A 21,764-nucleotide genomic window follows, 5' to 3' on the forward strand; every position below is an offset into this window, starting at 1 on the left:
AAATATTATTTTTTTTAAGACATAACTTTGACAGATAGATTCTCATTATGATTTACTCTTTTGGTTCTTTTCAGATTCACCGGCCGATTTGCACGAAATGTGGTAACCCCTTTTTGGAGATCGAGAGCCTTGCTGTGCTTATGCAAATGTTACAGTTCTGTTGATCGTTCGACATTCCAAGGTCTTTTTTCGGGACAGGTAAAGTTGAAAATTTAAGTGATCGAGAAAGTTTTGGATTTACTCTTACATTTTCTTTGCAGGCTAAAAGGAAGTGTGTGGCACTGGCAAATGATGCCAGATTATGACAAACAAATCAAGCCTAGACGCACATTTATTCCACACCCATCTCCTTATCCTTCGTGATCAGGTTGTAACCATGTCATATTTCCCTTTTTTAAAGCGCTGGTCATAATTCATCGTTATCTTGTTTATTGACAGATTACTCCTTTTCAAATCGACTTTGTCGGCAAGAAAATCAGTCTGGATTTCAGTTAGAACAAAAATTAGGACAAATCTTCAAGTAAGACGAAAAATTCTTATTGGTGTTTAAGCTTCTTTTTAATTTCTAATTCGTTTTTTACAGCACTCCATTTGTTACGTCCCTGAACTCGAGAGTTTACCGCTTCTGTGCTGTTAAAAAGCCGTGGTATTGTTTTCGACACAACAGCTTTGTTCTTTGATCATTGATGTTATTTTGTGTGATTTTGCGGTATGATTGTTATGCTTTGGTTCCAATAAATTGTTTTTTAGGCTTCCTAGCAATTTGGCTCTTACTTTCAATTCACAGGGTAGTAAAAGGCGGCATGCGGCATGTTATTCATGGAATCAGAAATTCCCAGAAATCTCGTTACCCTCTCACCCTTCAACATGACCTGACCAAAGGGTATATAAAAAAAAAACATGATTCATTTTTTCAGTTCCTCCACATAACTCGTCAAGAATGGATTGCCTTACTTGGAAAACTGCCTTTAAAAAAGGAGATCAAAAATTTGCTTGTGCCAAATGTGCCAAATGGGAACACCGACGTTGTCACTCTTGTAAGAATATTTTTAATTTTATTTAGTTTTCTTATCTGTTGTTATATTCAGTATACTGTCTCAAAGTCTTGCATATTTTTAACTCATCGATTTATTGAAACTATTTTTCTTCAGGGATCAGCAAGGCTGACTATCAATTTCAAAAGGAAATGGGTTTTATTTGTTCCCTTTGTCGATTAAGAGATACACCGTCTCCCTTCTAGGACGTTTCTTCGGCATAAAAAAAAACTGATCAATCTCGAACCAAGAGAAAAATCAACAAATCTACTCCATTCACGCCATCACCAGCACGGAAGAGAGCTAACCGGAGAGCACCCCATAATAAAGCAACAAAATTGCCTGTTCGTGAAACCCTGCCAACTCCTACGCCAGAAGTTAGTGTTTCACTCCAGAACCAGGGGCTGATTGCTACCTCTGACTTCTCGTTTACGGAATCTCTTCTGGATGGATCGTTCGGAGACCTTCAATTCTCCCCATCAGCATTCCAGGCGTTTGATGCGATTTTAGATTTGCCACCTCACATTCCTGATGCCAATTTAGACATTAACTTTTCACCATCTGGAATGAATACCAGGTAAAATTGCTTAAATTCCTAGTGTTTTCAAAAAATAATTGTTCTTAATTCTAATTGTTTCTTCTTGAAAAGCGAAACTCGGGTAAACAGCACGCCAGTTGTTGATAGAGAAGCGGATTTCGTTATGGCCGAATTAGACTCTTCCTTCTCTCCATCACAGCGCCAGCAACCACCTACTACTGACCTTAGTGACACACGGTAATATATTTATATTGATGATTCTTTCAACTTCAATTACGCTTACTAATGCTCACTCTTTTTCCTTAAAGGTTGATCGAAGAAGAACGTGCTATTGCTCGCCACGCAGTCACCCCAGTTCTCGTTCGAGAGAGAAGTTTGTTGTCTCCCACGCCCACTGCACCCAACCCATTGATAGAACGTTTTGAAATTGTTGAGGGGGCATCCACAAGGGCAAAGAATCAGTTATTAGATGGGTTAGGTAATCGTTACGGCTTAAAGAAATCGGTTTCAACAAAGGGTGGGGTATTTACCTGGCTATGCACTAGACGAGGAAGAAAAAATGGAGTTTCATGTGCCGCCTACGTAAAGCCATTAGGGGACGTTTTCACAGAAGGTGCCACAGCTCATTGCCATGAACCAAATCCTGAACTAAATCTGAAGGTTCCCTTAGTCAAGCAAATTAAGGATGTTGCTCTTAAGAATCTCTTTGAATCAGCAAATGCTCTTGCGGAAGATCTTATTGTCCCGGTTGTAAAAGAAAACCCTTCAGCTATAATTCCACCCATACAAAATCTTGCGCGTGCAGCCAACAGAAAAAGGGAACACGAAAGGCCCTTGCACCCAACGGATCTCTTTTTTGAATTGAAACCGGAACATCTACCAAAAGATTTTTATCGTGGTGAGGTAGTTGTGGTAGAGAAATGTCATCTTCTTTTTGCCACTGACGACCAGATCAAAGATCTTCAAAAAATGAGAAGGTGGTACGTTGATGGCACTTTCCATGTAGCTCAGCTACCTTTTTCCCAGCTTTACAGTATCCACGGTTTTATAACAAAAGACGGCAAATCAAAGCAGATTCCCCTTCTTTATATAATTTTGTCCGGCAAAGAGCTGAGTGATTACGACGCCGTTTTAAAATAAATCAAAACTTTTTTCGATCCAGATTTCCCCATAGCATTAGAAGAAGTAGTTCTTGATTTTGAAACCGCAGTAAAGAGTGCATTTCTGCACAATTTTGAAGGCGTAAAAGCATTCGGTTGTTCTTTTCACTGGGTTCAAACCGTTTACCGGCACCTCAAGAGTCTTGGGCTTTCTTCCGCTTATAAATCTGATTCTAAAATCCAGGAAATAGTAAGGGAAGTTTTAAGTTTACCCATCATCCCATGACAACAAATAGAAACCTGCTTCAAAGATTTAAAACAGCGATCGGAAGAGTTGCGTGCTAGCCTCGTGAAGCTCAACGACAAACGGGCCGAAGAAAATAAAGCGCCATTGACCGTAATTGATTTGAGACCATTCATGGATTACGTGGAAAAGACTTGGATAAAGAACAGAACCTGGCCACCCAAAACATGGAGCGTCTACTTCCAAGAGGTCCGCACAAACAACGACGTTGAGGGGTGGCACCGGCGCCTCAATTCAAAAGCAACAAGAAACGGTGACTCAATTTTTATAATTTGGTGGGGCTTCTATTGAAAGAAGCGGAAAAGAACCTTGTCAAGAAACAACTCATTCAAGGAAAGACACTAAGAGCAGAGAACAAAAGTTACAAAAGAACCAGCGAGAGAATGAAGAAAATCCGGGAGAAATATAGAGCCGAGGAACTTACGGTGCATGAAATGTTGAAGTATTGCTCCAATACTTACAAGATGCCTAATGAGTATGAATTGCAGAAATAGTAAAGTCTAAATTTTTCTTATTATATTGTTGCGATTGATTTGGTTCAAATCTAATATGTCGTAAACTGTTTTTCTCTTACCCAGAGGTGTATTTTCAGAATCTGTAACATGAACAAACATGTGTTAAACCAATAAATGTGTTTGCCTTTATATTGCAATAGTAAATTCTTTCTTAATCCATCACATGGTCCAGGCCGTGGTGAGTTACTACAAGCTAAATTGGCAACGAGACCAAATTTTTAGACTGGAGGCAGCCAACGATTTAACTAATGAAAACAAACAATCCAAGAAAGAGCATGTAGTACAATCGAGGGCAATAATGCCTTTTCTGCTTCTGGCTAGCATTTTCTCAGTCTTTATCTAAACAAAGTAAAAATGAAATGTTAAGAATGCCATAATAAGCTGAAAAATGAGCTTACGTACAATGATTAGGTATTGGAGGAATACCTCCTGGTCTGGTATATACAAGCTTTGAGGCCGTATAACATGAAGCTGATGGATTGGGATGTTGCCTGCTCTGTGAAAAATGTATTGCATTAATGAAAATATTCAAATTAGGACCAATCTTTACCTGTTCTATGCAGCACACGAAATGTTTACAAAGGAAACGATCTTTTTTAGTCTGCTATCGTGTGGTTCACCAATACAGCAACCATAATTCCTGCATTAAAAGAAGTTTGAGGAAAAATATGAAATACACTGCTAACATAATAAAAAAATTCTTAAAAAGTTTATTGAAGGGTGAATAATTACAAGCATAATCATCCTATACCATGGCATAATTGCTGGGATACTTAGCCGGTTGCCTTTCTATCGGCCATCTCGTACTGCCATCTCGTACTGACCACAAGGTGGCACATGCTCGAGCCGCAGTATATAAGGTCGCCGCGGCCGTACTAAGTTATCAGTCACCGGCTAGGCGCTCTTCAAGGCGGACTTCATCCGGACATCCAGCTCGGTGCTCCCCTTTGGCTCCCTCTAGAATAGAGATGTCTGCCGGCCATCTCGTACCAGCCGGAAATTTCTGCCAGTCATCTCGTACCAGCCGGAAACTTCTGCCAGCCAACTCGTACCAGCCGGAAGATTATGCCAGCCACCTCGTACCAGCCGGTACTGTTCTCTACCGCCAGATGCCACCTCGTACCACCATCTCGTACTGGTACGAAATGGTTGAAAAAATGAGTACGAGAATTTTTGGGTACGAGATGTCCGGAACCCGGTGTAAAACCATCACTGATTATCTACCGTTTCAAAGCATGACCAATCTCACCCATTCAGATCCGTAATAGTCATATTCAATAAAACAAGTGTAAACAAAATTGCAACAAGTATGCAAAAGCTGCATGTAATTACATAATATAGACGTGTTGCGGATGCTTAGTTGGACTATTTCGTAATTTAGCCCAATCCATCTGGTGTATCGGTCCCCATCTTGGACTCTCGTAAAAACAGTTTTTTATTCCTGGAATTATGACAATAACAGTTTCATAGTTATTTATAATTTTAGCTTTTAGTTTAATTTATTGTGATTTGATACAATAATCACTATATCTGCTTCGTTTCTTTTACAAAATTGATTAGCGGGTGTTGTTTAAACTCGAAATCATCAGCTGACAGCTTCTAAACACTAAAAAGTAAGTAGAAGTGATATGGCATCTTTCGTGGCAGAGGTTTCCCTTTGTAATACGTTTGAACTGTTCAAACTCTCTCATTATTCAAAAATTGTAGTAGCTTCATTTGCCGGTTTAAGTAAATGAGGCTACTGTACATCACTCCCAATCACTAAATACCAAAGAAGTTTGGGTGGTAATTAAAAGTTGGCACAACAAATCTATCATAGCAGCACACTGTCATTGCACACCAGGGTAATAAAAAATAGTTAATACAACCAAACTTTAAATTTGGTAATAATTGCTGTGATGTCGGGGCAGTTTTGTAATCAAATCATCATCATATGCAACGAATGTATACCTAGCTTGTACTGCCAAAGAGAAACAGTGGTTAGAAAAACATACAAAAAGATCACATCGTGAGTATTCATATTGAACAACATAATGATTCTACGTAATTGTGTCAGGTTCTCATAAATCAGCTGTGTCAACTAAAAACATCACGATTAAGATGGGTGCTGGAATCCCGTCAAGAAGATTAAAATTATCCCTGAGAGATTTCCTCAGGAAATCCGAGGGCCCACTCGTCTTTATTTGCTGATACGTCCCTTGGGAATACTTTCACTGTCCGGCAGCGCCATCTGTTGACCGTAAGTGGAATATCCTCTAGACCAGTTTAGTTTGTTTGCGATTCTTTGTCAGATTCATGTTGTCGATGTTGTTGATAGACAATACCTGAGAGATTTCCTCAGGAAATCCGAGGGCCCACTCGTCTTTATTTTCTGATACGTCCCTTGGGAATACTTTCACTGTCCGGAAGCGCCATCTGTTGACTGTAAGTGGAATATCCTCTAGACCAGTTTAGTTTGTTTGCGATTCTTTGTCAGATTCATGTTGTTGATGTTGTTGATAGACAATACTGATTTCTAGTTCTTTATTACATAATGAAGCCATTTCGTTGTTTCATTTGTGGTTATAAGACTTTTGATGACGACAAGAGTCAGTTACCGATGTTTGTAGTTACCAAATCTAGAATGCCATTATGGGAAAAAGTTCTTACTCGAAAAGGGTTGAAAGTGGGAATGAAGCTGTGTGGTGATCATTTTGACGATGCTGACATTCTTGGAGGAAAAGTTCTTTCTGGCAAATGTTATGCTTATCGAAGGCTCAGATTGAGAACTGGTGCTTTGCCGAAACATTATATAGGTTTTTATATCATTCGTTTAGATTCATAGTTCATGTTCTTGATTGTCTTTTTCGTGTGTTTAGATGGATCCACAGGTCAAGTGACTAAGGTCTTAAATTCTGATGGCCCACCATCTGTAAATCTTTGTTTGGGTAACGACACAGGTGTTTAAGTTGCTGAATTTCTAGAAGACATATTGTAATTTTTTTCCAGATCCATTGAATGATGACACTAGGATTGTACGTCATAATGATAGAAAAAAAGAGATACTTCAATCAGGAACTTCAATAGGTATGTCACTTGTTTTCTTATCATTAGAAAAAAGATTCTTTATTTACTTGATTGCAGTCTTATGTCATTTTCTTTTTCCTTTTGTTTGTATAGATGGATCCGCGGGTAAAAAAGCTAAGGTACCCTCTTCTAATGGCAAACGAACTGTGAATTACAAAACTGTAAATCATCGTTTGTGTAACGAATTCGGTAAGAAAGTTGTTTGATTTGAAAGAGACAAGTTGTTTATTTGAGTTTTGTAGATCCATTGACAAATAAGAAGGCTGAGATCGCATCCTATAGAAATCAACATAGTGGTGCTTTGGAATCATGCAGTAAGGAAGGTATAGAAGATGTTTTCTAATGAAAGTAATTTTCAAATCATATAATTTACTTTATGTTGTTTTGCTAGAAATGTTGCGAGGAGAGAGTGAAGACAGTAAGAATGTATCCATGAAGGAGAGAAGAAAGGGAAGTTTTCACTCCAACATTGAGACAGGTGTGTAACTTGTTTCCTTACCATAATTAGAGGGACAGTAATCAGTTCTGTTTTCTGCAGTATGCAGATTACATAACTTTAAGCAAGTTTATTTTAATGCTAAACAAAGAATTTTGGTTGTCATCGTTTTCCTAGATATGTTGCCGAGGAAAACTATAGACCCTAAGGCTTCCTCCAATGGTGGAATGGAAAAAGTGACTATTCAGGCAAATAATGCAAAAGGTATGTATTTTTTTACATAGTAATAAAAGCGAAAAACAGAAAGCCATTTTTTTACTAGTATGTGAGTTACAGCTATTTAAACTTTTATTAATTAACTAACAATCATGTTTTTCTCTGTAGATGGAGAATTAGATTTCAATTATGTGAAAGTCAAAAGACTTAAAATGAATCACAATGCCTATCAACAGAGATACAGTCCCCTCCATAAGTATGGGATCACCCCGCGCCGTTCCATAAGGCGGCGTGTATTTTTCTAGTTGGTTTTTCGGGTGGTAAAAAGTGAAAAAATGACATAAATTCACAAAACTTGGAATTTATGTCATTTTACCTCTTTTGTTTTGTCTGAATTTTTTCAGATTTTTTCGTTCATGGGATAGGCCTCTAAAAGTGGCTCCGAAAGTATCGGATCACTCCGACGCCAACCATGTTATCTTATGACCCGAACTTGTTTTTCACATAGCTTTTTATATATTTAATTTTTAAGAAGGAATTTTTATTTTCAAACCGTGTATACACTACCCTTTCATAAACTAACTGTGAGTTTTGCATAATGATCCGAATTTTTTTCGAATTTTCCCAGATTTATTCGTTTCCCAAGTTTCTGAAATCAGAGACTACAGAAGACTTCATTTACGGTTTACAACCTCTATCAGCTGGCGTAGGCAGGAAAATTAGTGTCGTTTTTATACGCCCCTTAAGTAAAAAAGGTAGCAGAGCGCCAGTGGTGTATAGAAACGACTACTAATTTTCCTGCCTACGCCAGCTGATAGAGGTTGTAAACCGTAAATGAAGTCTTCTGCAGTCTCTGATTTCAGAAACTTGGGAAACGAATAAATCTGGGAAAATTCGAAAAAAATTCGGATCATTATGCAAAACTCACAGTTAGTTTATGAAAGAGTAGTGTATACACGGTTTGAAAATAAAAATTCCTTCTTAAAAATTAAATATATAAAAAGCTATGTGAAAAACAAGTTCGGGTCATAAGATAACATGGTTGGCGTCGGAGTGATCCGATACTTTCGGAGCCACTTTTAGAGGCCTATCCCATGAACGAAAAAATCTGAAAAAAATTCAGACAAAACAAAAGAGGTAAAATGACATAAATTCCAAGTTTTGTGAATTTATGTCATTTTTTCACTTTTTACCACCCGAAAAACCAACTAGAAAAATACACGCCGCCTTATGGAACGGCGCGGGGTGATCCCATACTTATGGAGGGGACTGTACTCTCGGGCAAAGAAGAAAAGCAAGAATGTCAAGGTAGTCCTTAATAGTTACAGTGAGCCACTTTCGTTGGAAATGTGTCAGCCACCAATAGCCGAACAGTTACTCCATTTTGAATCGGATCCCATCGCTGCACTGATGAACCTCGTAACAAATACGGGGTTGGATCGGTTTCGAGATACTGATCGTTTGATGTATTGATGTGTTTGATAATTGGAGTGAAGCTGCCTTGGATCCGAACCCACTTCCTGATTACTTGAATAATCTAGCCCAAGAAATAATTAGTAACGTTACAGAAGAAGATCTTGCCGTGATTTCTGAAACGTTTCTAAGTATTTGGGATATTGAAGCACAAATGTTGGCATGTGCTAGTTGCGGAATAAAAGATTTTGATATGGGTTCATCAAAATTCCACACCGTTTCCCTTGATCAACTAAGCAAACTGCTCTTTTCCAAACAAGAAATTATTGAATTGGAAAATATCTCTGAAGAATATAGGTATTTGTTTCTTCATTCTTATCATGTCATATTTGCGTTCCATAGTAACCAGTGGTTGACTTTCTTTTCTTTAGATCAGTTGTTAGTTACTATCACTCACCAGTTAGTAGAAAATATTACTACCTTCATCGAGAATTTGTCACACAAAAGAAGCAGCTAACTTCTGATGGAGAGGACACCGAAACTATTCTTTGCAATGAATGTTTCCAAGCTGTGATTCGTCAAAACAAAGTGCCTACTTATTCGCTTGCGTCAGGAATCGATTATGGCAATGCGGATCGCATTTTTTTACCGAAATTAACACTAGCTGAAGAACACGTCATTGCTTTAGCACGAATCTTCATCGTGATAATTAAATTGACTGGATACCAACATGGCGAACGGCAATGTGGAAAACTAGGCCACGCCATTGCTTATGCACAATACGGAGAGCATCTTGAAGAAATGATAAATGAAAAAAGACGAAATAGAACTAACCGGAAATTCCCTTACATTAACGATTTTTACGATGCGCTGAGCATCGTTTTCGTTGGATCTCATTTGCAATGGGCAGCACTTGTAGCTGACAAGCACCACAGAATTTGGCACCCTATTCAAGTCCGTAGCGAGGTCATCTTCTTGTGGTTGGGCGCATTGAAACACTTCAACTCACGTTACAAAGACATTGTCATTGACGATTCACAAGAAATGAAGATGGCCTTAACCAAAATTCCAGATGAATTAATATATCGTGCTTCAATTGCGGAACACGATACAGAGATAAAAATAGATCAAATCGTTTCTCAACAGTCGTCTGATGTAGATGCAGCCAACGACCAAGACACAGAAACTACGATCGAAGACTCCAGCGGAAAACCAAATCTCTATCCCATGTCTTTCCTTACTAGAACTTCACCAACCAACTCGAATGAACTGTCCTCCAGTGAGGCAGCATTGAAAGGTATCACATAGCTCAACGTAATACTTCCTCATTCCTATTGTAAATACATGCATTTTCTTACTAGGAATATCGGAAACCCTGGCTCAACCTGATGGATTTCGATACCTCAGACAAAGCAAATACAAGAAGGGCTGGAATGCATTCAATGAGGAAGATTTTGAAACCGCGCCTAAATTAACTAATCAATCGAAAACTCAAAAATGGAGTTATGACCATTAAACCGAAGATTGTATCACCATTAAGAAGGTGAACCATTAAATGAATTTGAACAAAACGATCACTTGATGTATTCAGCTTTCCCCCATCTCTTCCCTCTTGGTAGAGGAATAAGGAAAAATGGAAGCATACCTATTAAAGATATGCGACACATGGAATTGCAATGGCATGGAAAATTTGCTAATTGCATGCGATTTCTCTTTCTGCTCTTCGACCAATGGCAACGACATATCACGTGCCGATCAATTCAGACTACCGTTAGGACAAACAAATTGTCAATGGAAACATTCAGTCAAATGGTTTCGGATCCGAAATTTCTCAGCCAATTGGAAGAAGCGAAGAATAGGCCCAATCATCCCAAATCACTGAAACTTCTTTCAAAAATCACGCCTCAATTGTCTTTAATCAGTAAAAAAGTTCCATATTCAGTAGCAGCAAGATCTGCTACCGTAGGTCATCTCATGAGCATGGTTCGCTATTTTGGACCACCTTCCATCTTCTACACCCATTCTCCAGATGACACTAACGGATTACTCAATTTACGATTTACTCTTCCTATGACAAACAATTGGTCTTTTCCGGCAACAGAAAGCGGTTTTGCCGAAGCCATGCGTAATCACCAGACAGATTTCCATGGCATCTCATTTAGTGAATCGGCAAAAAAAAACAATGTTAGCCCTTGGTCCAATTTTCGCTGCCCGAATGTTCCAAATCATGACTGAGGCTTTCTTCGTTCATATGTTGGGAACACCACCTGACGGAACAAGCAAAAAAAAGTATTCCTTTATCTAAACGTCAAGCAGGAATATTCGGTACACCAGTGGCGTCCTTCGGCTGTACAGAAGAACAAGCTCGTGGTTCTCTTCACATGCATATTTTGTTTTGGGGTGGATTAACGCCTAACCTACTGCAAACTACAGGTGGCATCCCGGGTTTGAAAAGATACATTGCCGAGGCAATCAACCGTGTGGTTTCAGCACAACTAGATCCGACTATTCATTTGAAACACTTATTACGAGATTTGAACAACGAGAAACCACCTCATGCTGCGTTTTTCAAACCACATCATCCTGTCCGCGAGAAGCAGCAATACATTCAAGATTTCCAACGAACCGTCGACTTATGCAACATACACCAACATGGTCTCACATGTTTCAAGAAAAAGATAGGGAAGACATGCTGTCAACGAGGACGTGGCGTACATCTACGAGAGGAAACTGGTTGCTTGCAAATCGTAGCCAAGAAAACCGATCCAAGTCAACCAGAAGTGTCTTTTGAAGTACTTCCTTTCATCCTTCCACCAGACGAGGCAGTGACATCAAGAAGTAATTTTTCACAACTACCTGTTGCAATGCGAGATAAGCGAATGATAATGTACTTTTTAATTCGACCAGCCATTCTACCACCATTGCCAACAGAAGACGGTCGCAAATCTCCACCTACATTGATTGAAAAAATGGTTTTACCATCAGAATTGCAAGAACAATTTGACTTGTTAGCGGAGGAAGACAAAAAAAAAGTTTGCAAAACTTTGCAAAAACGAAACGCAATGAGTGTCGAATACAACCCTCTAGCCTCTGCCGTATTGGGATGCAACACCAATGCAGCACTCCTTGGCAGTGATGTGCAAAGCAAGAGCGCATTGTGTTACTTAATAAAGTACGTTAGCAAACCTCCGGCAGAATTGGCACATTCTCTACCGCTTCTTTACCACGCCAGAAAAACCATCGACCAGTATCCATCGAAAGCAGATGACAGCGGCAACATCATTCGTACTGGAATACACTATCTTAACAAAATAGCTAACGATCTGAGCGGCGCGATTGAAATATCGGGACCAATGGCAGCAGCTGCTATTCTCGGCATGCCTGCTGAGACAAGTTCAGAAACTTTTTGGGTGACCTATATACATGCAGCAATTTCTTATGTAACTGAACACCCAGAAACTTCAAGTTCGTGTCCAAAAAGGCGAAACGAAGAATTTGCTGATCTTTGGGGAAATGAATTACCTAGAGAGCATCAAGACGAAGAAATCAACGAAATCAACGTCGCGAATTCTATCTACAATGAAAGCCGTCAAGGAAATGATGAATCAAGTGACAACGAAACAACCATCCAAGAGGACACCTCAAATCCAGACAAGGATCCTAACATCTTCGAGGAAACGTTCATTTAAAAAGATCCCTTGATTCTTGGATCAACGCTTCAACATAGAGACGAAAACGTTAATTCTACAGCAAATATTTATGTCACACCCCGGAAAATTATCGCCGTACCTCAACATCTTCACTACGCTTATAGAGGAACTCAATTACACGAACTCAGTCTTTACGAGTACACAGCTCTAATTGACATTGTTCCATGGCGAGAAAAGAAGGGCACAAAGTCAGAGGGATACAACGAGCAAAGTGAATCAGGAAGACCAGCCAACGGAACTTTTGATTTCACGAACGCTCATCCCCTACACGGTAACAAATAGCTAATTCGCTCCCATATCACGAAAACATCAACACTAACGTATGCTGATTTTCCATACTTCATTTCTCTAGGTTCATACATACAAAGATTGCGATCGAAAACGAAGGTTCCAATTTTAGTGGGACCACCACCAGCACCACCAGCACCGAAACCGTCAACATTAACCGACGCCTGGCGATCGCAAGCTCGAAAATTTGCGAATCATTTCCTTATACTTTATCGACCATGGAAAACGATGACTACAGATGGCGGAACACTTCCAGGACCAACGACATGGACTGATTTTTGTTCGTTCATGTATAACTTGGTAAAAGGAAACAACAATGGAGTCACGACGTGTTTGAATCGTGTCCGATCACAATGGATTCACCACGCAGCTCACGGATTACGTATGGCAGGTAGCGATCAAACAGCTGTCTCGAAATGGCGACATGAGTGTGCCGACCGATGGAACGACACTGATAATCACTCACTAGCTGGAGTTAATATGCGAGACAAAGGAGATTTTCAAGCCAATTCCACAAAAATTCAAGAAGAAATGGCAGCCATCGAGGCTCAGAAAAACATCGACCTTTTACGAAACAAAGCTGCTGCTGACGACCTATTTCATCGTCCTAAGAATAGCTGTGAGGAATACTATCAAGCAACGAAACTAGCCTTAGATCATCTCTTTCGACCGGCACAACGCAAAACAAGCCATTCAAACACAATGACGAAAGCTAAACAAATAGTTCAGCCTTCAAACAGAGTAGATGAATTGGCTGGAACAGTGTTTCTTATGAAATTAGATTCAGCTTACCAAGAAGCAAAAGAAACCAAAAAAGATACCGTTTCCAACAAACCATCTGACTCCAAAGCACCTGCAAGTAGTCGGCCATGTCTAGCAGAGGAACTTAACGATGAGCAACTGAAAATCTGGACAACAGTAAAAACGTTCTTCTCTGATTTAAGAAAATTCAAAGATGGAAGAGGATCTCACCCGCAACCATTCCGCATCCTAGTGCATGGAGGACCAGGAACCGGCAAATCTTTCTTAATAGGAAGCATCCTCCAAGCAGCATTTGATGTCAACTTAACTGTCGCCTGTATTGCTCCCACAGGAATTGCAGCCAGCAAATTACCAAACGGGAGAACAATTCACAATTTCTTCTCCTTTCCAATTTTCCACGACACCAGAGTATACCTATCGAAACCTAATCATTTCAAGCTGGCTACACTTCAACAACAAGCTAAACATCAATCACTGGCATTGCTGGTTATCGATGAAATCTCCTACGTCGGACCAGAAATGCTGGCTCAAATTGAACTCAGGCTTCGACAAATAATGGAAAACGATTTACCGTTCGGGGGAATTGCTCAACTATACCTGGGAGACTTCTTCCAATTTCCGACAGTATCTCCAACTGAAACTCTTTACCACGCTTTGCTAAACATGTCTACTGAAGACATCGGACAAAATCCACAAACTACATTCACTAGTCCTGCCAAACAAGGAGCAAGATTGTTTGCTACCTTCCAAAAAGTAGAACTTACCCAACAGATGAGAGCAGCCAAAGATCCCGATCACATGTCTTTCCTCAATCAGCTCCGTACGTCAGCAGCAAAAGGAAGGACCAAGACATTTGAACCTCTCGAAAAACTAAAAGTACTGACGAGACAAGATATCAAAAAAGAACCGGATTGGATGAACGCGCCCAAAGTAGTCACAAGCAACGAGGAACGTTATCGAATTAACGAGCATCAATCGTCTATTTTTGCCAAACAGCAAAACTGGCCGCGTATAATTTGGTACCAACCAATACTGGGTCTAGTGGCTAACGCCATTGATCAGGATCAAGTAAATTATCTATACGCAACTTGCCACAGACTGAAAGGCATTTTCGTTCACGGAGCTCCAGGATTTCTTACCGAAAACATTAATCCCACACACGGACTGACAAACGGAACGGCAATCACCTACCACTCCTTAGTCTTATATCCGAGAGAAGACAGAGAGCGTGTGTTGACAGCCATTTGTAGTAGCCGAGAAGTTATCGTCCTCCAATACAATCCCGTCTACGTACTAGTAAACGTAACAAATTCCAAACATGAACATTTCGTCGGAATCACGACAGAGAAAGATCAAGTCTTCATACCGTTACCTCAGACGCACATCAGTAAAACGTTCAAAAGTCAAATTCCAAGCAAAGATGGGAAAATTAGCCTTCAAACGAAAAGTCACGGAGTGGAACTAGGATACGCAATTACTCTTCACAAAATCCAAGGACAAACTTGCAAACGACTAATAGTCGATCTCAACTTTAGACCTTTCAAACCACAAATTTCTTTTCCAGGATTTTATGTCGCTGTGTCCCGTGTTCGAAAATCGCAAGATTTAAGAATCATGCCGATACAACCAAACACTTCCAATTTAAAATGCATTAAAAGTTTAACACCACCTGAGAAGCTGACAACTTGGCTAACGGGATACGACAACGACGGATTTTGGGACCCAAGGCGGGTACCACTAACAAAAAAATACGACTCTAAGGAAGAAACAACTACGACTTCAACAAGCAGAAAATCAACAAGAAAAAGGAAAGCCACGGAACAAAGTAACTATCTCTTTAAACAAAATTCACCGAGAAATCATTTTCATCTAATGATTGGACTTAGCCAATTAGGTAACAAACAACAAGTACCGGAATGTTCCAGGCAAAAAAGAAAAAAAAAGTAAAGACATCTAGTTCAGGCAATCAAAATGGGGAAAAAAAGCTGTCAAATCCTCACTTCGAATAAGGACAACATAGATTTCACTAAGAGTTCTCAGATAACCCCGTGTCCTTTTCAAAACAGACTAAATAAAGAGAGACAATTAATTAAAGGAAAGTTTAAAAAAAAATTATTTAATCAAGAAAAATTAATACACTGCAATTCCATTCACAACAAAACCATAAAAATCTTGATTCCCCATTAGAAAAGAAGGCCGAGAGTAGCCTAGTAAAGGACACACATAACTTCGGTGTTGTAATAAAAAAAACAAAGAAGACATTCAGGTAAGTTTTAAACAAGTTTCTGAATCTTCTCTGAACGTGATCACTTTTCCTTTTAGTTTCACCTACATCTTTGAATTTCTTCGCCTTCCAAAGAGAAACAACTCTAGATTCAGTAGAATCACACTCAACTTTCGCAATCTTACAATTAAAAAAAAAAGAAATAGATTTAAAAAATGGTAAACGTATCAAGAATACTTTAAAGACGGAAGCCTTCGACGTCTGAATATATTCCCGCTGCAAGTATTCATTACAAGTAGCATCCTGAATCGAAAGTTTGTAATAAAATTTTCGCAAATCCAAAAGACTAACGAGCTCAATATCATCGTTCCACAGAGTCACTTTCACCTACCAAACCAGACACGAAAGTTTAAAAAAAAAAAGAAAACAAATAAAAATAAAGCGGAAATTCCATTCCAGTACCGTTTCACCAGGCTTCATCGAAGCGTCAAAAACTTCGAGTTCAAGTTTACGTAATTCACCTTTTCGAACGTCCACAACGCAACCAGCTTTATAAACAATGACTTCAATATCTAACATAAAAAAGAAAAATAAATGAAAAGAAAAAAAAAAAAAAACAATAAAAAAAGATACCAAAGAAAGTGCCATGAGGAAGATCGCGAACTTTCTTCAAATCGTATTTCACAACTTTCAACCTTGGGAAAGTATCATCTTGTTCCAAATGCTCAACCTACGAATAAAAACAAAAACTAAATAAATCAAAACAAAAAAGGAGATTTCATTTCAAACAAAGATCATAGGCTACCTCACTCTCCTTTGCCAAAATAACTTCAAATTTTAGAGGAAAAATATTATTTGGATTCTTGGCAACAGAAACACGAGCATACTCAATAGAAAAAATTTTCCCTTCTTCAACAATCCCATAATACTTCTCAGCATCTTCATAAAATGCCTTAACTTTCAATAGACCAGATGAATCCAGAAGACCAAAATAAAACATATTACGATCTCCTTTAAAGGGAAACAAACGGGAAATACGAGAAACTCTGCCTCGTATTTTCCATCTGAAATATAACACATTACGAAAACAAATCAATAAAGAACCAGAAAAAAAATTCATACATATATAAATTACCTACGAAGATCAGGAGAAAGTTTATTCACATCAATAAAAACCTCTTTGACGACAGATTGACCAGACACAGGCTCTTCATTAACCTCTGTGCTCACTTCTTTACCAGAAACGTCGCTATCCGATTCAGAATCACTATCACGCAGCATTCTTGACAACAACTAAAGAGCAACTGCGAACGGAACAAAATTCTAACTCACAATAACGAAGACAAAGCGACGACACAGTCAATAGACCAACGACCACTAAAAAACTCAACCAACGTCGACACTTCGAAAAAGAAATAGCTACATGGAAAACGACATCGTACAGGGACACGACAAAAAAAAAGAAAAACCTAAACAAATCTCGAAGGCAACCACGCCAGTGGTCTGGTTTCAACATCCACAATTCCAATAATGAATGCCGAAGAATTTGTTCATGCATTGCATTAAATTGAATTACAAGCTTGTTCCTCTTTATTCAGTTAAGTAGTATGTCCTTATATTGAATATGCTGATAAATTCCTTCCATCAGATCTTCCTATTTCAATATCTAATATTTATAACTCATCATTCATAAACAAACCACCATAAAGGCAGAGATTGATAAAATTCTGAAAGATAATGTATTATTATCAATAATAATAAACATAAATAATTAAGTATTATCAATAATTCTAGCTAGAATAGAATAGTTTTTTGGTACCCTTTGATGCAACAAACATAAAACATAATGAACAAATTAAATAGTTGGTGTAGCACGAACTGACAGAAAGCAAAACGAGAAAAATTGAAGAAGCGTTTGATTTTCCGTGTAAAATATCCTTTTTTAAACATTAATTTAAAACAAATAAAAGAGATATGGTGATTGAAAATTATTGTAATAAATCACAAATAAATTCAAATAGAAGCTAAAATTATAAGTAACTATGAAATTGTTTTTGTCATAATTCTAGGAATAAAAACCCGTTTTACGAGAGGCTAAGATGGAGACCGATACACGCCAGATGGATTGGACTGAATTGCGAGTTAGCGCAACTAAAAATCCGCAAAAACTCGTCCGTATTATGTAATTACATGCAGCATTTGCATACTTGTGCAAGGTGCAGGTAATTCTTTTTCTGATATTTTATAGTATTTAAAGATTTTTTAAAGTTATTTGCAATAAGAATCTTTATTGTTTGGTGTTATTTGACTAGGTTGTATTGAGTGGAACCTCGAGTGATTTAGCCCTTCATTTGCTGAATGGATTTTCCTAAATTTAACCTTCTTTTATATTCACAAAATTATTTCTGCACACCAACCAAACCTACCAAAAACCAAACCCATTAGAACGAGAGAATGAACCACAATTATTATTATGATTTATTGAAATTAATATTAAACGGACCAGACTTCTTCCATTGGGTGAATGTTTCTGGAGGGTGTAATTCAGAAAGTTAATTGAAGTTAGTTGCAAAGGGTTGCAGGGCTAGTAAACGCAAGTGGCTATACATGTTCAAACGTATGAAAGACTGAAAGAGCAACATAAAGATCATGATAAACTTGTAAAGGTTTGAAGAGGCGTTAATTTATTTCCAATATCAACCGAATACATGTTTGGCCTTGCATTTTATGGATAGTAATAGCAAAATCCAAAACTACAGCATGTGCCTTCACTTTAACTGTTAAACAGTTATTTTGGCTTTCATAGGGAAATAAATGTTATGTTTTTCTGCCTGAGATTTCAGTTTTACCGAAATAACAACTTTATCTTTGAACAAAGATTTATGTTGAAATAAATCTTGATCCAAATTAGGAACCTCGTGTATATATGGTGGTGGAAATTTTAGCAAGATATCTGACACGTCATTATTTATCACCATTTCCATTATACACTGTGTAAGTCTTCTAGTGGACTCAAAGTCATTGAATGATAAATAATTGGGGTCTCATTTGATAGTCCAAGATACGGATTAATATTCTGCGTATTTAACCTTTGAAAGTCAGTAGAAAATATTTTTACATACAACTTATGCTGTTGTTATTAGATTACCTGGGGTACCAGCTACAAAACAACCCATTAGTGCGGGATAGTTTTTGTAAATATGTTGATGGATGGGAATTGATGATCTGGGCCAGATGAAGCTCTGCGTTTTATTCTGCAAAGACCAGCATTTTGATTGCAAGTTTTTAATGAGAACACGTTTTGCTAGTGACAACAACAGGATCGAGTCCATTGCCACAATTTGTCTTCTAGGATGTCTTTGTTTGTCAAAATCTTTATTAAGGCGAAGTGTTTATGCAGGATGCAGAATTTATGTTGGAACACCCAGGATAAGGAGTTCTCATTTTATTAAGCATCGCAGTGTGAGTAGCGTCTTCTGAAGCCCTCATCTGTTGTGAAAGCTCAAATTTTATTAATTGGCTAAAAAGATGACCTCCTCTAGTTCTTTGATCAGGGTCACCATTTTCAATTTCTTTTCGGTCTACGAGAAGTTTTATAGTTACACTATAGAGATTGTAAGGTTCGGCAACATGTGGTAACTGATAAAAATCACCCATTAAAACAACGGTGATCCCACCAAAAGGAGATTTTGGTTCCATTATAGTTGTCAAAGACGGTTGTCAATTTGGCCAAAAGCTTCATGTGAAATATATGATATTTCATCAATTACCAGCAATATAAGCTTGGACCTGGTAAGACGGGAACGAAGTTGTTTTAATTTATCCATTGACAAGTCTGGGACAAAAGTCGATTTATTGAAGTCATTGCTGATTGATTGAAGTGATTATTGTGTATGGTTCTACCATTATGCAAATAAGCAGCTGCAATACAAAAAAAAACAATGCACATTATATGCTGTACTCCAATTCTTCTGCAGCATTGTTTATGCAGTGTGTCAAAAACGATTTTCCCGTCCCCGGTCCGCTATGAACAAGAATATGAATAGGATTCTGAATTTCATATCCATGCAGATCTGCTTCGCGTTTTGTGTAGACAATTATGAAACGGTTAATAGCATGTTAATTTCAGGAAGTGACTAATAGCTGACATGAATAGTTAGTTGAAGTAAAAATTGAGCAATTTATCGCTAATTAACAAATATTTGCCGAACTAATTACACTCATGCTGTCGTTCCATCTAGAGATAAAAAGTAGAAAAAAGATTACAGTCAAATATATCTGAAAATATGTTTTGCAGGAATCAAAAACTAGATTTTGATTCTTATTCAGTAGGTTTTCATCAGCCACGTTACATTTGTTACTGAAGGTACTTGGTTAATCTGATGTAATTAGTACATCATCACTCACATTTAGCGTTAGCTCATCAATGTCTTCATTTTCCTGTATGCAAAATATACCAAATTAAAAAATTAGGCGATCTAAAATATATGTTAGAAACTTTATAAATTCCTATAATTGATATAGATTTTCTTACCTGAAAGTTACAACTAAATTTTTGTAGAATTTTCAGAAATATCTGGTTCTAACTCTGGATATGCATGAATCATCCTTTGTGCTTCAGTTAAATTATGCAAAGGATCGAAATTTTCAAACTCTATACCGCCATGAATTTTTTCAAGAGCCGTTTCGGTCACTTTGAGATTTTCTTTAAAATTTGAATGACTCGTTTGGTCATCTGCAGCAGCTTCAGATCGTAGGTAATCAATGGCTAATTGCGCTGTTTCAATCGAAAAGGTTTCTTCCTCATGTACAGTGGGTACCTAAAGTATCCGTACGGCTGAGAGGAGCAGTACGGAAAACGCGTTTTTCAAAACGCTCCCATAAATTGAATTCTCGTTGGAATGCAATAAAATTTTTTTGTAAGGTTAAGATTAGGGTGGGGTTTCATCTGATTTTTTTTGGGAATTTTTCAACAACGCGATATGTGGTTTTTATCGCGTTGCGAAAGTATCCGTACGGCAGAGAGGCCTAGTAGGGAAATGGGCTTACTTTGGAGGCCTCTTATTCGGTAAATAAGTAACATTAAAGGGTGGGAAAGTTCTTAAAAAAAAGAGCTGCATTAGCTCTATATGTGGTCATAAGATCACATTTTTTAAGTTTCATTTATAGTAATGAAATCAAAAATGAAAACACGAATTATAAGTTTTCCGTTTTCTTCCCCTCGATTCCCCATCACCAGTGTTGCCATATCAAAAAATATTTACCCTTTCTCTTTCTCCCTCTTCCGTCCAAGAGAAGAAAGAGATTTTGGGATATGGCAACACTGGTGATGGGGAATCGAGGGGAAGAAAACGGAAAACTTATAATTCGTGTTTTCATTTTTGATTTCATTACTATAAATGAAACTTAAAAAATGTGATCTTATGACCACATATAGAGCTAATGCAGCTCTTTTTTTTAAGAACTTTCCCACCCTTTAATGTTACTTATTTACCGAATAAGAGGCCTCCAAAGTAAGCCCATTTCCCTACTAGGCCTCTCGGCCGTACGGATACTTTCGCAACGCGATAAAAACCACATATCGCGTTGTTGAAAAATTCCCAAAAAAAATCAGATGAAACCCCACCCTAATCTTAACCTTACAAGAAATTTTTATTGCATTCCAACGAGAATTCAATTTATGGGAGCGTTTTGAAAAACGCGTTTTCCGTACTGCTCCTCTCAGCCGTACGGATACTTTAGGTACCCACTGTATATGTTCCTCGATGTATTCCAATCTTCCAATTGGTGTCGAAGAATCAGGTACTATATGGGGAATATAGTACGGTACTGTTAGTAAGAAGACCATGACCCATATTCAAGATCCAGCGTAACCGAACGAAATCCGCAGATGTATTTGTATTATATATTAATCTGCTGTAGAACCTTGATTTCCTTTTTTTTTTATTTTCAGCGGTAAAATAATTGCCCGAAGGAAATTGCCGAAGGAATCTTGTTTATTTTGTGATGTGGTTACTGCATGTTATTTACTGTGTTAATATACAGTACCTACACAAAGTTTGGAAACACGGCGAGTGTTTCCGCGCTTCTAACACGGCGGCTTACGGCCAAAGTGTCTCCCTTTTTTTCGCGATAACTCACGTTTGAGTTATCGCACA

The 21,764-nt window shown here is 38.1% G+C and overlaps 1 protein-coding gene and 2 long non-coding RNA genes across 4 annotated transcripts; 2 read left to right on the forward strand and 1 right to left on the reverse strand.

Moving 5' to 3' along the window:
* Positions 1 to 1,010: 1,010 nt before the first annotated feature.
* Positions 1,011 to 2,712, forward strand: LOC124203473. The gene is made up of 2 exons (XM_046600148.1): positions 1,011 to 1,809; positions 1,881 to 2,712. The coding sequence occupies exons 1-2, from the start codon at positions 1,736 to 1,738 to the stop codon at positions 2,710 to 2,712; spliced, it is 906 nt and encodes a 301-aa protein (XP_046456104.1). The 5' UTR covers positions 1,011 to 1,735.
* Positions 2,713 to 3,531: 819 nt separating this feature from the next.
* Positions 3,532 to 4,656, reverse strand: LOC124205786. Of its 2 annotated transcripts, none has more exons than XR_006879474.1 (4): positions 4,224 to 4,656; positions 4,042 to 4,131; positions 3,894 to 3,987; positions 3,532 to 3,830 (listed from the first exon to the last, which is right to left on the reverse strand). It is a non-coding gene; the product is annotated as an uncharacterized LOC124205786 (long non-coding RNA). The 2 variants fall into 2 exon arrangements; XR_006879473.1 differs by having other exon boundaries at positions 3,533 to 3,830; positions 4,243 to 4,654.
* Positions 4,657 to 14,885: 10,229 nt separating this feature from the next.
* Positions 14,886 to 16,219, forward strand: LOC124205787. The gene is made up of 2 exons (XR_006879475.1): positions 14,886 to 15,207; positions 15,269 to 16,219. It is a non-coding gene; the product is annotated as an uncharacterized LOC124205787 (long non-coding RNA).
* Positions 16,220 to 21,764: the final 5,545 nt, after the last annotated feature.

Source organism: Daphnia pulex, chromosome 10 (genome assembly GCF_021134715.1).
Source record: "Daphnia pulex isolate KAP4 chromosome 10, ASM2113471v1".
Lineage (NCBI taxonomy): Eukaryota > Metazoa > Arthropoda > Branchiopoda > Diplostraca > Daphniidae > Daphnia > Daphnia pulex.

Bases quoted from the DNA above. Each gene is read 5' to 3' on its own strand.
- LOC124203473 (XM_046600148.1), top strand. From the start codon at position 1,736: ATGGCCGAATTAGACTCTTCCTTCTCTCCATCACAGCGCCAGCAACCA. The intron at 1,810-1,880 runs GTAATATATTTA...TTTTCCTTAAAG, and splicing joins ACTGACCTTAGTGACACACG to GTTGATCGAAGAAGAACGTG.